Source organism: Penicillium samsonianum (assembly GCF_028829775.1).
Source record: "Penicillium samsonianum strain IBT 33392 chromosome Unknown utg000002l_segment0_segment0, whole genome shotgun sequence".
In the NCBI taxonomy this organism is placed as follows: Eukaryota; Fungi; Ascomycota; class Eurotiomycetes; order Eurotiales; family Aspergillaceae; genus Penicillium; species Penicillium samsonianum.
In genome coordinates this window covers 276,729-289,705 of record NW_026643260.1, presented here as the reverse complement: position 1 = coordinate 289,705, position 12,977 = coordinate 276,729, and the positions used below count along the sequence as shown (strand labels likewise).

Here is a 12,977-nt window from a genome sequence, read left to right as displayed (position 1 = left end):
TTGGTCACGTTTAACGAGGGAGTCATTTGGTGGCTTTCTCACAGCTCAATAATGAAAGACTGAGCTATCCCGGCTCTCGATTCTGGCACACTTCGTCGCGGTTTTATCATAAGGAACGTCATTTTCAAATCCCGATTCCAATCTTATTTATTTTTAATCCTATATACTAATGTAGGTCCGATGGAAGGAGTCTAGATTTGATGGCGCGCAATAAACAGCCCGCCGAATGACGCCAAAAGCGAACAACCAAGGGAAACAACTTCAGTACGTCAGTGGAAGGTACCCAATATAACAGAATCCATGAACTCACGATATGTATGCTTAAGTCCCGAAACGTAACAAGCCACCACAATCTCCCGCAGGTGACCACTTAGATGCGCGATATAATTTGTATCAGCCATCGCACGTTGAATAACCTAGAACAATTAGCACCGAGATCAAAGATCCTCACTAACAAAGCACTTACCTTCTCAGAGCCAGGCCCGTGAAGATTTAGCCTTAGCTGCCGCTGGAACTCCATCCCTAGAACAGAATTGGACGTGGTCACACCAGCCGTCATGGAGAATCCCACAATAAGCATATATCCCGCTGTCGCCATAGCAATTTCCTCGGCCGGTAGCATAGCAGACATGGCGATGAATGATGACGCCGATGCGATTCCCGTGCCCAATCCGCCTGGAAGAATAAATAGCGACTCCCAGAAGCCGCTGTGTCCGTCCCAGCGGAGATAGAGGAGGAGGTAGGAAATGCCTGCAACCAGGCCGGCGACAACGAGGAGGATTTTGAATTGTCCTGTGCGCCGGATGAAGATTCCCGCTAGTAATCCGCCCAGAGTATTTCCTATCACTGCTGGAATAAGATGCACGCCTGCTGCTGTGGTTGATGCGCGCTGTGTCACTTGGAAATACAGTGGGACGGAGAACATCATTCCCAGCTGCGCAGCGATCTGGAGTGCGCCAATTATGTAGGCCATTGAGACATTTGTGCGCCGGAGAATGCGCAGGTTGAAGATTGGTTCGTGGGCAACGTAGGCTTCCACGAGCACGAAGGCGATTAGGAGTGATACCCCGCCGCTTGCTAGGAGGACTGTCCACCATGAGCTCCATGGGAAGGACTTCCCGCCTTGGTCGAGGAGTGTGGTCATTGCGACAATTGATGAGCCTAGCAGTGCCGTTCCGAGGAAATCGACCTGGGCGAGTTTGTTTTCCTTGGAGGTGGGTTGTGGTCTCTCAGTGACGTTCAGTTTCACAATCACGAGAGCTGCAGCCAGAGCGAGGAACGGAGCTTGCAGGATGAACAACCTGGAATGGGGTTAGAACATAGGCACAGCTATCGGATACTACACACTTACCATCTCCATCCGATAGTATCGCTCAGCCAACCACCCAACGGACCTCCGAGACTTCGTCCAAGTGTCATGGCGATATTCACATATGCTCTCCAAGTAGCGACCTCACGCTTAGGCACGATATCTGTGATGATAATGGAGCTGATGGTCATGATTCCCGCACCGCCCATCCCGCTGATCGCACGACCCCAAATCACCACCCACATATGGGTTCCGAGGCCACTATATGTGGTCAGAATTGTATTTCAGCCGCTGGGTCGGGACTTTCCCTACCTCATTATACAGCCAACTGCGAATAACAGATATGAGAGCAGCAGCATTGGCTTGCGACCGTAGATGTCACTCAATTTTCCATACTGAACGACAATCAGACCATAAAATGTCTCCGCTGCGGGCCACGATCACTTACCATTGGCTGTGCAGCACAAAGACCCAACGTATAGCCCGTTGAGAGCCAACTGGCGTCGCGTAAACGATTGAATTCGGAGGAGATGCGGCCTGCCGCGGCCATAACAAGTGTCGCATCGGCATTGGAAATGAATTCACCTATATTCGATTAGATTTCCGGTCTTCGTGTATTGCCAATTCCCCTACCGAGCAGAAGCACCGCGATAATTGTCCCAACGCCCGTCAACGCTTTGAGCTTAGGCTCTGTGTCAGATCGCGGCAGTAATGGACTCTCTTCATCTTGGGATTGGCTATTCGAATCAATGCCCTGGGTCCCAATGATACCTGGAGGCACCGACTCAACCGCGTCGCTACCTATATGAGCCATGCTGTAAATTGAACAGAGTCAAAATAAAAACACATACCGAGAAGGGGAACTCGGCGATAAATATTATCCAAGTGAAGCTAAGTTGTGCTCATTGCGGTTGTAAAGCACGCCATATATACAGGGATCCACTTTCATACTTCTGAATTTCCTATCGAGAATAGTATGCTTTGTCTTTTGTTAGTCTTTTGCTACAACATAGTCTTTTTAATTGTCTCTTTATCCTTTTTCCGGATATTCCCGATGTATATAACTTCACCTCTTCCCGGGGACATAGTTCCCAATTAGGTTTAGTACTATTGCTACACCTGTATCGATATTGTCCAACAATAGTGTGATACTAATTATCTAGCAACATCTGAGCTGCCTTGTATAAGTCATTGAAGAGCAGTGTAAAGATGACATTGTGATTGAGAGATGATGGATATATTCACAGGTCCGCTGATCGGTTGTCCACCGCAATCATCATAGCTAGAGCAACAGTGGAAAGTTCTTGCATATCAGGCGCGCTATCCAACAACCATGGACCGTATCGACACCGAGGAAAAGACATAGCAGAAAAACGATATTGAAGTAGGCAAAGCAAAAAGACCCAGCGGAAAGAAGATACTGAAGCTCCAAGCGGATGAATGGTATCCAGCTTAGGTTTGAACGGGGGCATCCAGAATGTCCATGACATCGTTATGGATCTCTCGCAGGCGCTGATGGAGCTGGTGGTGACTGCTGTAGATGTTATCCACGGTCTTCTGAAGCAATCTGTCCGCGGTGCTTGGTGATTGGATAGAGTGGACCTGGTCGAGTAGGTCCTCCAGCCGGGTTAGATGGTTCCGGCTGGACTCCAGAGCCTGAGCTAGGTTGGTGAGATGCTCGAACAGTCTGCGCCGGGATGATTGGTGGTCAGGTGTGGGGGTATCGATGTCTGTAGTTGTGGCACTGGGAGGGACTTGGTGATGGCGGGTAGGTTCTGCGATGGGAGGGTGCTGGGTTGCAACGGTGTGCCTGTAGTGGTAGCGGTCATCCCGCCCCGCCCAATGGCAGTTGGCGCAGGCCGTTAGGCTATTGAGAACTTCAACAGAAATGCAATTTGAAAACCGACCATGAAGGCGCAGGTAGGAAGTGCATTCCCGGGGCCACCGGTGGGCCCCATCACCTGCATCAAGGCGGCCTCTGCGTGTGCCAAACTGTAATTGATCATCCCCTGAAATCGTTATGCGGTCCATATGTGACCGACGCGGAGGAAGGGTTCTTTCTGGCTGGGTCTTGACACCTTGAGACCAGTACGTCGAGGTATCGGCCTTTGAGGAAGTTGCCTTGTCTTGCGACGCGGAAAGGCAGGCTTCGGATGTGGACCGCCCAAGGCCCAGGTGTGGCAATGCCTTCCCCTTCCATTGGTGTGAGAAGGACGAAGATAAGAAGGGGGTAGCTAAGTTCGAGACGATGTGTCACAGGTGAGAAGGATGGAGAAATGAAAAAGATGACCCTGAAGGAGGTGATGGAATTCAGTAATGAATGAGTGGTAATGAGAAGGATGGAGAAATGAGAAAGAGAGAGACAATTAAGATAGCGTTATGTCTATCTTATTCTGTTGAAGGGTTTTTCACCCGCATCCAGAACTGCTTTGGAGAATAGAACACTGATATTGTTCAAAATGAAGATAAAAAAATGATGAAAGGGAAGATAAAATAGGCAGACCATTAAGATCGTATTATGTCTTGTTCATCCTTTTTGTTTTTCAGATGCCTTCTAATATCCTTCCAGAACCAGGCTGTGGAAGAACTTATAGAACAACCTTTGAATGTATGTGTGATTTGGTACATCTTTCTTCTATACAAAATTATATTTTACTGACATATTCAAGCCCGGAGGGATGCGAGGCGTGAATTAATAGATCACACCACTATTCTCTACTGTTATATACAATCGAGAAGGCCATTGATATATGGGAACAAAGGCGTAATGCGCTAACCATAGCAGATTTCTTTTTATGTAGTGAAAACAGGAGAAATATCGGCAATTGTGAACTCCCGGTGATTCACATACAAAGCCCAAGTGCTCATTCTGGTTGTAAAGCACGCCATCCACTATACTTATATTTCCCACATTACCTTACGTACCTCAGATCTAAAAAGTAGTGAGAATAAACTCTCCGAGGTTGTACAAGATATATATGTTACGTTACATATGTTACATATGTTATATAAACCACGTTAAGCTGGATATTCAAATATGAAGTATAACTTCCTCGTTAATGTTAATGTTAATGTTAATTGTTAATTGTTCATTGTTAATCTCGCCTAACCGCCCCCTAATCAGATCGACATTACAGCCATCTATGGCGTCATCATCTCCACATCTCAAAGCTCCACATTTGCCGAGAGCTTCATTTTATAATTAAATACTTACTTACAAAGTAGCTTCATCTCTCTCAGACTACTTCGCGCATATCATGAAATTAATCACTGCCCTTGTCGGCCTCGTCGCCGCTGAAGGGGTTACTGCCCTCAATCTGCAATCCAACCTGCAATCAGCCCTTCAATCTGTACTAAATCACAGCGAAGCACAAGCCCGCAAACCAAATATCCTCTTTGTGATAACCGACGACCAAGACCTCCAACTTGACTCCATATCTTACACCCCCCTGATCTCAAAACACATCCGCGATCAGGGCACCTTTTTCCGCAACCACTTCGTCACAACAGCCTTATGTTGTCCGTCGCGTGTGAGTCTATGGACCGGTCGCCAGGCACACAACACAAATGTAACCGATGTTCATCCGCCCTATGGGGGATATCCCAAATTCGTCGAGCGCGGCTTCAACGATGATTTCCTCCCGCTTTGGCTGCAAGCGGCCGGGTATGATACATATTACACGGGCAAAATGTTCAACGCACATACGGTGGATAACTACCACAGCCCGCACATCAATGGGTTCAATGGATCTGATTTCCTCCTCGATCCTTATACTTATTCCTACCTCAATTCAACTTACCAGCGAAACCATGAACCACCTGTCAGCCATGAGGGTGAACATACTATCGACGTGATCACCGGAAAAGCACTGGGTTTCCTCGATGATGCATTGGCCGGCGAGAGGCCCTTCTTCCTGGCTGTATCGCCCGTCGCGCCACACTCCAATCTCGATCCGGGGGATATCGCATCGGGTAATGTTTACATGTCCGCGCCCATCCCCCTCGAACGACACGAGCGTTTGTTCCAGGATGTGAGGGTGCCCCGCACGGCAAATTTCAATCCGGACCAGGTAAGCGCGGCCTTGATTTGAATCAACGTGTTTGTGCTCGCCAATTCTAACTGATCTGATTTGCTTGCGCAGCCAAGTGGAGTCAGCTGGGTTCATGATTTACCCCTGCAGAACCAATCGGTGATCGACTACAACGATCACTTTTATCGTTCACGTCTGCGTGCCTTGCAGGGTGTTGATGAATTGGTTGATGGGCTTGTCACCCGGCTGGAGGAGAGTGGTCAGCTGGATAATACTTACATTATCTATACCTCGGATAATGGGTTCCACATTGGCCAGCATAGACTGCCGCCCGGGAAGACCTGCGGGTTTGAGGAGGATATTCGCGTTCCCTTGTTCATTCGTGGACCTGGCGTTGCTAAGGGATATGTCCAGGATGCTGTGACCACTCATGTGGACTTGGCGCCGACTTTGTTCCACCTTGCGGGTATTCCGGCCAGGTCTGATTTCGATGGTACTGCCATTCCTGTGACGCCCGAGTTTGATGGAAAGCGCCATGAACATGTTACGGTGGAGTATTGGGGTTCTGCTGTTGTGGAAGGCGTTTATGGCGGCATTGGTAAGCCCAGGCAATATTTTCATAGTCACTGTGGGATGTGTGATACTAATTCCAAGGCAGGCCCCGGAGGTTCAATCATGATCCCGAACAACACCTACAAATCCGTCCGTTTACTCGGAGAAGGCTACAATCTGTACTACTCGGTCTGGTGCAACAACGAACATGAGCTGTACGATCTATCGGTGAGTACATAGCACCTTGGTTCTTTATCACAGCAACGACTAATCCTTTTGCAGACCGATCCGTACCAGCTGAATAATCTGTACCCGACCACATCCCAGGCGGATATAAATCAGCCCCGTATTCTCGGTCGCAGCTTGGCCCAGGCTATCAATCGACTCGACGCTCTTTTGATGGTCCTCAAGTCTTGCCAGGGTGTGACTTGTATCCAGCCTTGGGATATCCTCCAACCGGTAGACCCAGTGAGTACTCTCCATGATTCTCTGGATGAGGAGTATGATGGTTTCTATGGTGCACAGCCTCGGGTCTCATTTGACTGGTGTGATGCGGGATACATTGTTGAAGCTGAGGGTCCACAGGTGCCGTTGACTAGTCGACACGGCGTGTCTTGGGATGTGTGGGTGTAATGGAATACAGTTGAAGTTAGATTGTAAATACTGATCAAAATTGGATATAGTTATGTCTATTCACTATTTAATTTGGTGTAAATTACTGTAAAAGGCAACGTATGCAAGGGTGGACTACGAGTACATATGTATAGACCTTGGAACATCCGAATCAACGCTATAAAGTTTCCGATAAACCACCAAAGTAAATAGAAACAAAGAATAATCTCCGTATTCCGATGCTGGTAATGGCTAAATAATCCCCCAATGCTCGGCAAATCCCGTCAGATGCGCCGTGATTGCGCCATATCTCCTCGTGTCGCGACATCAAAAAGTTACATTGGCATTCGATATGTTTTCTTTTAGCGCATTTCTAGTAAATTGAGCTACGCAATTCTTTATTAGTGTCTGTTTGCTTTTTTCTATAAGAGTGATCGATCAGCCAGGAGTGTTCCTGTAGATTCCCCAATCTAGGAATTGATCGTCCCACATACTTGCTGTTTTGTTTATTTTTGGGCTTTTTTTCAAGCTTCTTTGAATCGCAAGATGGCAGAGCAAGACATTTTCGATGAGAAACACAAAATTGGCGAGCAGGTCATCGACTCACCTCCAAGTGAGCTTGACCATAGTATCGTCAAAGATTGGGATGAGGAAGAATCAGCCGTTCGACGGAAGTACGTATAGTTCTGATCACGCATCAACTATAAACATCTCACTAACAAGTGTCTCTCAGAGTTGACTTTATCCTCATTCCAATTCTCGCAGTCGCCTTCTTCGCCTTGCAAATGGATCGCGGGAATATCAGCGCCGTGTTGACATCGACTATCACGAAAGACCTCAATATCACAACGAATCAAATCAACATCGGATCACAACTACTCTCCGCTGGTATTGTTCTATCAGAGATCCCGTCGAATATTATTATGCAGCGAATTGGACCCCGCGTTTGGTTATCGGGCCAATTGTTCGCTTGGGGGTTGGTTGCGACCTTCCAGGCCTTTGTTAAGTCGTATCCTGCGTACCTGGTTACGAGAATTTTATTGGGATTCTGTGAGGGTGGCTTTATTCCTGGTATATAAATCTATGTATATTTGCGCTTGATAATCCACTAACAACCTGCAGGCGCTCTATACTACCTCTCTACGTGGTATAAGAAGGACGAGACCAGTCTCCGCACCAGTCTCTTCTTCTACGGCCAGATGTTCGCATCGGCTACATCGAGCTTGATATCCGCCGGTCTGCTTCAGTTGAATGGTACTCATAGTATGGAGGGATGGAGATGGATCTTTCTAGGTAAGTGCATATCGAAATTATATACATCCTGCCCACCCGAGCTGGGCTAATGAATACTCCAGTTGAGGGTTTAATCACCCTCTTCATCGCAATTGTATTCACTCTCCTCGTGCCTCCATCGGCCGGAGACGGGCGTCCATTGATCGCCTTCGGTCGCTGGAGCTACTTCACCGAGCGCGAGTCGCACATCATTCGCAACCGCGTTCTGCTAGATGACCCTCTCAAAGCCAAGGGCCATATCCAGATTTCAGGCTCTGATATCTGGCAGACCGTCAAGCAGCCGCGCATCCTACAACACGTTTTCGTGACTTTGGTGTCTATGACTGGCTTCTCGGGTTTGACCCAGTATACACCCAGCATGATCAAAGCGCTGGGCTTCGGCGCCGTCAAGGCAAACGCGTTGGCTTCCGTTCCTGTCTACTGTAGCATGATCTGGTTGATTGCTCTGTCTTTTGCTGCGTGAGTGCTTGCTATGACCGTTATGACAACGAAACAGATTCTAACTCCTACCAGCGACAAAACGAGACACCGTGGACCCTTTGTGCTGTTGGCTATCACTTGGAATGTAATTTCCTATGCTTGCCTTCGTACAAGTAACCCCCATGCTTCGCAATGGCACCGGTATGGCGTTATTGCCGTCGCTAACATCTCTTATTGCAGCATGCAGTAAGTTCCCTGTCCCCTGAGTCTATAACACGCTCTGACAAAATATAGTATTCTAAATGTCGGCTGGCTGTCATTCTACTGCCGTACACCCCAGGAACGAAGTGTTGCCATGGCGTTGGTGGTCATGGCTGCTAACTGTGCTGGTATCGCTGGCTCGCAGATCTTCCGCACTTCCGACGCCCCGAAGTACTTGCATGGTCTCACTGCCATCTGCGCCATTGCTGGTGCCTCATGGGTTCTCACGGTTGTGCTTTGTGTTCAATATTATTTCCGCCGGCAAAAAGCGGCTCCTTCGGATAAGGGAGTGGAGGCGAAAGCTTGACAAAATTGGCGATAGATGGGCGATTATGAATAATTATGAAGATTCTCCACTAGTATAAATATGTGTCGAATCAAATGCATTTCCATTCTTTTCTTGAACTCCCTAACTAACCCAATCGATCCTGACCAATGCAAAAACAAGCGTGCCGGCTTGGCATTTTTAAGTCCGACGTCATGGATGCATGGATGTAAGGGGTAAGCATCTTAAATCCTTAGGGTAGGTCAATATGGTGTTTTATACTTTGACAAAATATGTATCTGATATCACCGACAGTATTACTTACCCGTTTATCACCGGCTGGTGGTGGTTTACAATATATTTGCTTCTAAATAAAATCTCTTCGCCGGACATAACACAAATTAAGACCGTGATGACAACCCACTCGGTGATAATCCACTCGATAATAACCCACTCGACGGGTCAAGTGGACCTTTTCTTCACATCGATGACCACGTCGCCACAAAGCAAGATTCGCAAGAACCCTCCGAGACGGAGCTCGATCTCTCCGCGTGGATGGTTTAAAGAATGGAGGACCCTGCAGGAATACCTTGTAGATCATATCCATTGAAACCATTGAATCCGAACTTTATACTTTTTTATCCATTTTTATTATGTCTTCCACCGATTACAAGTTCGAAGGCTGGGTAGGCCTCAGCCCCGAAGCCGCCGAGGGAAAGATGGTCTGGCAGGAGTTCGAGCCTAAGCCATGGGAGGAGACCGATATCGATATCAAGGTTACTCACTGTGGTATCTGTGGCTCAGATTTGCACACTCTGCGCAGTGGATGGGTATGACGCATCCCTGTTGAACATGTTCGGAATTGAATCAAGTTGCTAATAGCCGTATTCCACAGGGACCCACCAACTACCCTTGCTGCGTTGGCCACGAGGTCGTTGGAACTGCCGTCCGCGTCGGATCCCAGGCTGAGGGAGATATCAAGGTCGGTGACCGTGTCGGTGTCGGCGCCCAGAGCGGCTCGTGCCAGAACAAGGATGGGGACTGTGAATCCTGCGCGTCTGGTCTCGAACAACACTGCAATAAGCTTGTCGGTACCTACAACGGTACCTATGCCAATGGTGGCAAGTCGTACGGTGGTTACTCCACATATAACCGCTCTCCCTCGCATTTCGTGATCAAGATCCCGGATGCTATCTCATCTGCCGATGCCGCTCCTATGCTCTGCGGTGGTATTACTACCTACTCACCCCTGAAGCAGAACGACTGCGGTCCCGGAAAGACCGTTGGCGTAGTTGGCGTTGGTGGTCTTGGTCACTTTGCTATTCTGTTCGCCAAGGCACTCGGTGCTGACCGCGTCGTCGCTATCTCCCGCAAGTCTGATAAGAAGGCCGATGCGCTCAAGCTCGGTGCGGATGACTTCATCGCTACCGGCGAGGATGAGGATTGGGCTACCCGCCACGCTAGCTCTCTCGACTTGATCATCTCCACTGCCTCCTCTTCTAAGATGCCTATTGTCCAGTATTGTGGACTTCTGCGTGTCCGCGGAACCTTCATTCAGCTCGGTGTCCCTGAGGATGGCGCTCTTGAGATTCCGGCGTTCGTGCTCATCCTTAAGGGTCTGAAGCTTGGTGGCTCGGCGATCGGTAGCCCTGGTGAGATCCGGGAGATGTTGGAATTGGCTGCTGCCAAGGGCATCAAGCCTTGGATCCAGGAGCGCCCAATGAAGGATGCCAACCAGGCCATCGTGGATATGGAAAATGGTGATGCTCGTTACCGCTATGTTCTCACGAACGAGCAGTAAATCGATCAATTATGAATGAGTGATGAATATGTAAGACAAGTTCACTTTTAACTGATGGGCGTTTCGGCAATGTATAGAAGCAGTTAGATTTAAAGAGGAATGAGAAGACCAACGTTTTGTATATGCATCTTGTTGCGGTGGAGGATGTTTAAAGCAGTAGAAATTTATAAATCTCTCTGTTTGCCGCCAGGGTCCTCGATTCATCGCGACGATGTCATCATCACTTACCGATTTATTTGAATTCTCCACCTGGGCAAGCCTGAATTCTCCAAGCAATTACTTTTCCTTCGCATTATCCTGAATGAGTTCTCGAGACTAATTTCTCTTACGCCCTCCGCAATATCCAGGTGAGTTTGTCACCTATCAAGGGCGTACGTCCATTGTGTATACTGGCCACAGGTTATATAGCTAGGCACTCCCCGTGTTAAACTAACTACAAATTACTCTTTGACTAACTACATCCCCAGGCAACCAAATTAGCAGGGTAGAACTTAAATATTGCTCAATACTCTGCGACCTTACGTATTGCGATGGTTTCCGCTGTAGTTCTCACACCATCCTCCATGGCGTCAAGGATGACATAAAAAAAGCACGTTGATTCGAACACCGACCTGTAAGCATATTCTGATTTATGATACTATGAAGATCAACAGAATGAGAATGTGTGACAATTTATACATCCTTCACTTTTGAGACTCGGTGTCTTAAAAGTTTCAACGCCCTTCTACTGTGCTTTATATACGGTCCGATATGTTGCCAGAGCAGGAAGAGGACAGTCCAATTTCGCCCAGTCGAAGCATCCAAATATGCCAATTGGAAGTGGAGCATGATTGGCTTTTCACTATGATTTAGGCGTTGAGTGGTTCACCCGCGGTCCTTCCCGAAGAAGGTAAAGAAGACATGGAGGACATTCTTCGAAGCGGTGATGAAGTGAAAGAAAGGGCCTCAAATTCGTTTTGTTGAAGGCACCCATCTCACTCTCATTGATCTCCCTTTCATTCATCTTGCTTTCATTCATCTGGCTCCATTCTTTGTGACCATTCAACCCCTGAAAACGTCACCATGAAGACGCTTGTTACGCTTGTTTCCAGTTGCAATCAAACATCATTGAAGGTTTCTAGACTTCATATCACATACCTTTCCTTCAAGCATCCCCAACAACTCATAATCCCAGTATAACCAATCCACCAACGCCAAATTCCACCTGTTCAGGTTGCACGGTCCCTCCATTCACTTCAGAGACCCTACTCTACGGGCTTTCAAGAGGCAATCTCGGGACTGTGGCTGTTGCCTCGAAGGCAACCCCAAATAAAGACAATCCGTACGGGTATGACCTCTTCCTCCGACCGCACTATTCAAGCTAACCACTCCATGTGCCAGCTTGGGCCTGCATAGAAAAAAGGAACTGTTGCTCAGCATATCTACTCCTGTCGAAAGGGTTAATAATTAGGAGCAATCACTCACAATTACTTTATTCCCGTACCCAACATGAGCGCTCTTCATGGCCTCGTCGACGATGAGGGTTACTACATCAAGTTTCATACAGTCCTTGAGACTGGCGATGCAGCAGTCGTTGTTCAACGGGAGGACTTGGCAATAAAAATGGCAATTGTGTACAAAAATAATACGCTGGAGGAAGTGGAAGAAAACCGCAGCAAGATCCGACGAGAGCAAGAAGTCTGGCGGCGCATTCAGCCTAACTTCAATACCCCAGTGGAAGGCATCGTTCATTGTCTCGATCTTCCAGGAGATACCATCGAGATGAGATACATGTCCGGAGGTACACTTTCAAAGTGGCTGCAACACAGGGCACGTCCCAGCATTGAGCTTCAGAAGCGGTGGTTCCGCCAGCTCGCCAACGGTCTCCACAATCTTCATCAACGTCGCGTCATCCACAGTGATATTCTCAGTCGCAACATTCTGCTTGATGGTTCGTTGAACGTCGCAATTTGTGACCTCGGTGCGTCGAGTGTCATGCCTATCGACACTGTCATGGCGAACGCCGTGGATGATTATAATTGCTCCATCTGGACGGATCTTTGCCAGCTGGGCATCGTGTTCTATGAGATAGTCACTGGGAGACGGGCCAGTGTCAGTCTCTATTACAACAGTGGCATTGATGACTCTGTCGCTAGGTTTCCATCCCGGGATATGCTCCCTGCTCTGGCCAAGCATATCTGGGCCCGGGATATTATCGAGACCTGCTGGAGAGAGGGAGGATATGGGGCGGCAGGTGCGGCGGGGATTTTGGCCAAGCTGGATAAAATGCAACGCCCGCGCCGCCGCCGTTGAGATGTATCTTCGATTCAGTTTTGTGTGAGAGTATGGTTCTCGAGGGCTCCACCTGAAATGAGAATAAGTATCACCATCAACTCTCTTTTGTAACGTGTTTACATTGGCTGTCCTCCGGGAAAGTAGATACCCCTTGTTGAT

At 48.1% G+C, this 12,977-nt stretch overlaps 6 protein-coding genes across 6 annotated transcripts; 4 read left to right on the top strand and 2 right to left on the bottom strand.

Moving 5' to 3' along the window:
• Positions 1-191: 191 nt before the first annotated feature.
• N7471_001967 (uncharacterized protein) lies at positions 192-2,123 on the bottom strand (the record flags this gene model as incomplete). Its single annotated transcript, XM_057274687.1, has 7 exons — positions 192-259; positions 311-416; positions 467-1,301; positions 1,352-1,570; positions 1,622-1,704; positions 1,758-1,894; positions 1,943-2,123. The coding sequence occupies 7 exons, from the start codon at positions 2,121-2,123 to the stop codon at positions 192-194; spliced, it is 1,629 nt and encodes a 542-aa protein (XP_057139325.1).
• Positions 2,124-2,761: 638 nt separating this feature from the next.
• Positions 2,762-3,340, bottom strand: N7471_001966 (uncharacterized protein; the record flags this gene model as incomplete). The annotated part of the gene is made up of 1 exon (XM_057274686.1): positions 2,762-3,340. The coding sequence occupies one exon, from the start codon at positions 3,338-3,340 to the stop codon at positions 2,762-2,764; it is 579 nt and encodes a 192-aa protein (XP_057139324.1).
• A 1,226-nt stretch (positions 3,341-4,566) lies between these two features.
• On the top strand, positions 4,567-6,525 carry N7471_001965 (sulfatase family protein; the record flags this gene model as incomplete). Its single annotated transcript, XM_057274685.1, has 4 exons — positions 4,567-5,379; positions 5,452-5,938; positions 5,999-6,120; positions 6,175-6,525. 4 exons carry the CDS (start codon positions 4,567-4,569, stop codon positions 6,523-6,525), a joined length of 1,773 nt encoding a protein of 590 aa, XP_057139323.1.
• A 525-nt stretch (positions 6,526-7,050) lies between these two features.
• Positions 7,051-8,785, top strand: N7471_001964 (uncharacterized protein; the record flags this gene model as incomplete). The annotated part of the gene is made up of 6 exons (XM_057274684.1): positions 7,051-7,178; positions 7,238-7,575; positions 7,627-7,797; positions 7,860-8,256; positions 8,311-8,463; positions 8,512-8,785. The coding sequence occupies 6 exons, from the start codon at positions 7,051-7,053 to the stop codon at positions 8,783-8,785; spliced, it is 1,461 nt and encodes a 486-aa protein (XP_057139322.1).
• Positions 8,786-9,396: 611 nt separating this feature from the next.
• N7471_001963 (NAD(P)-dependent alcohol dehydrogenase) lies at positions 9,397-10,544 on the top strand (the record flags this gene model as incomplete). The annotated part of the gene is made up of 2 exons (XM_057274683.1): positions 9,397-9,573; positions 9,639-10,544. The coding sequence occupies 2 exons, from the start codon at positions 9,397-9,399 to the stop codon at positions 10,542-10,544; spliced, it is 1,083 nt and encodes a 360-aa protein (XP_057139321.1).
• A 1,488-nt stretch (positions 10,545-12,032) lies between these two features.
• Positions 12,033-12,836, top strand: N7471_001962 (protein kinase family protein; the record flags this gene model as incomplete). Its single annotated transcript, XM_057274682.1, has 1 exon — positions 12,033-12,836. One exon carries the CDS (start codon positions 12,033-12,035, stop codon positions 12,834-12,836), a length of 804 nt encoding a protein of 267 aa, XP_057139320.1.
• Positions 12,837-12,977: the final 141 nt, after the last annotated feature.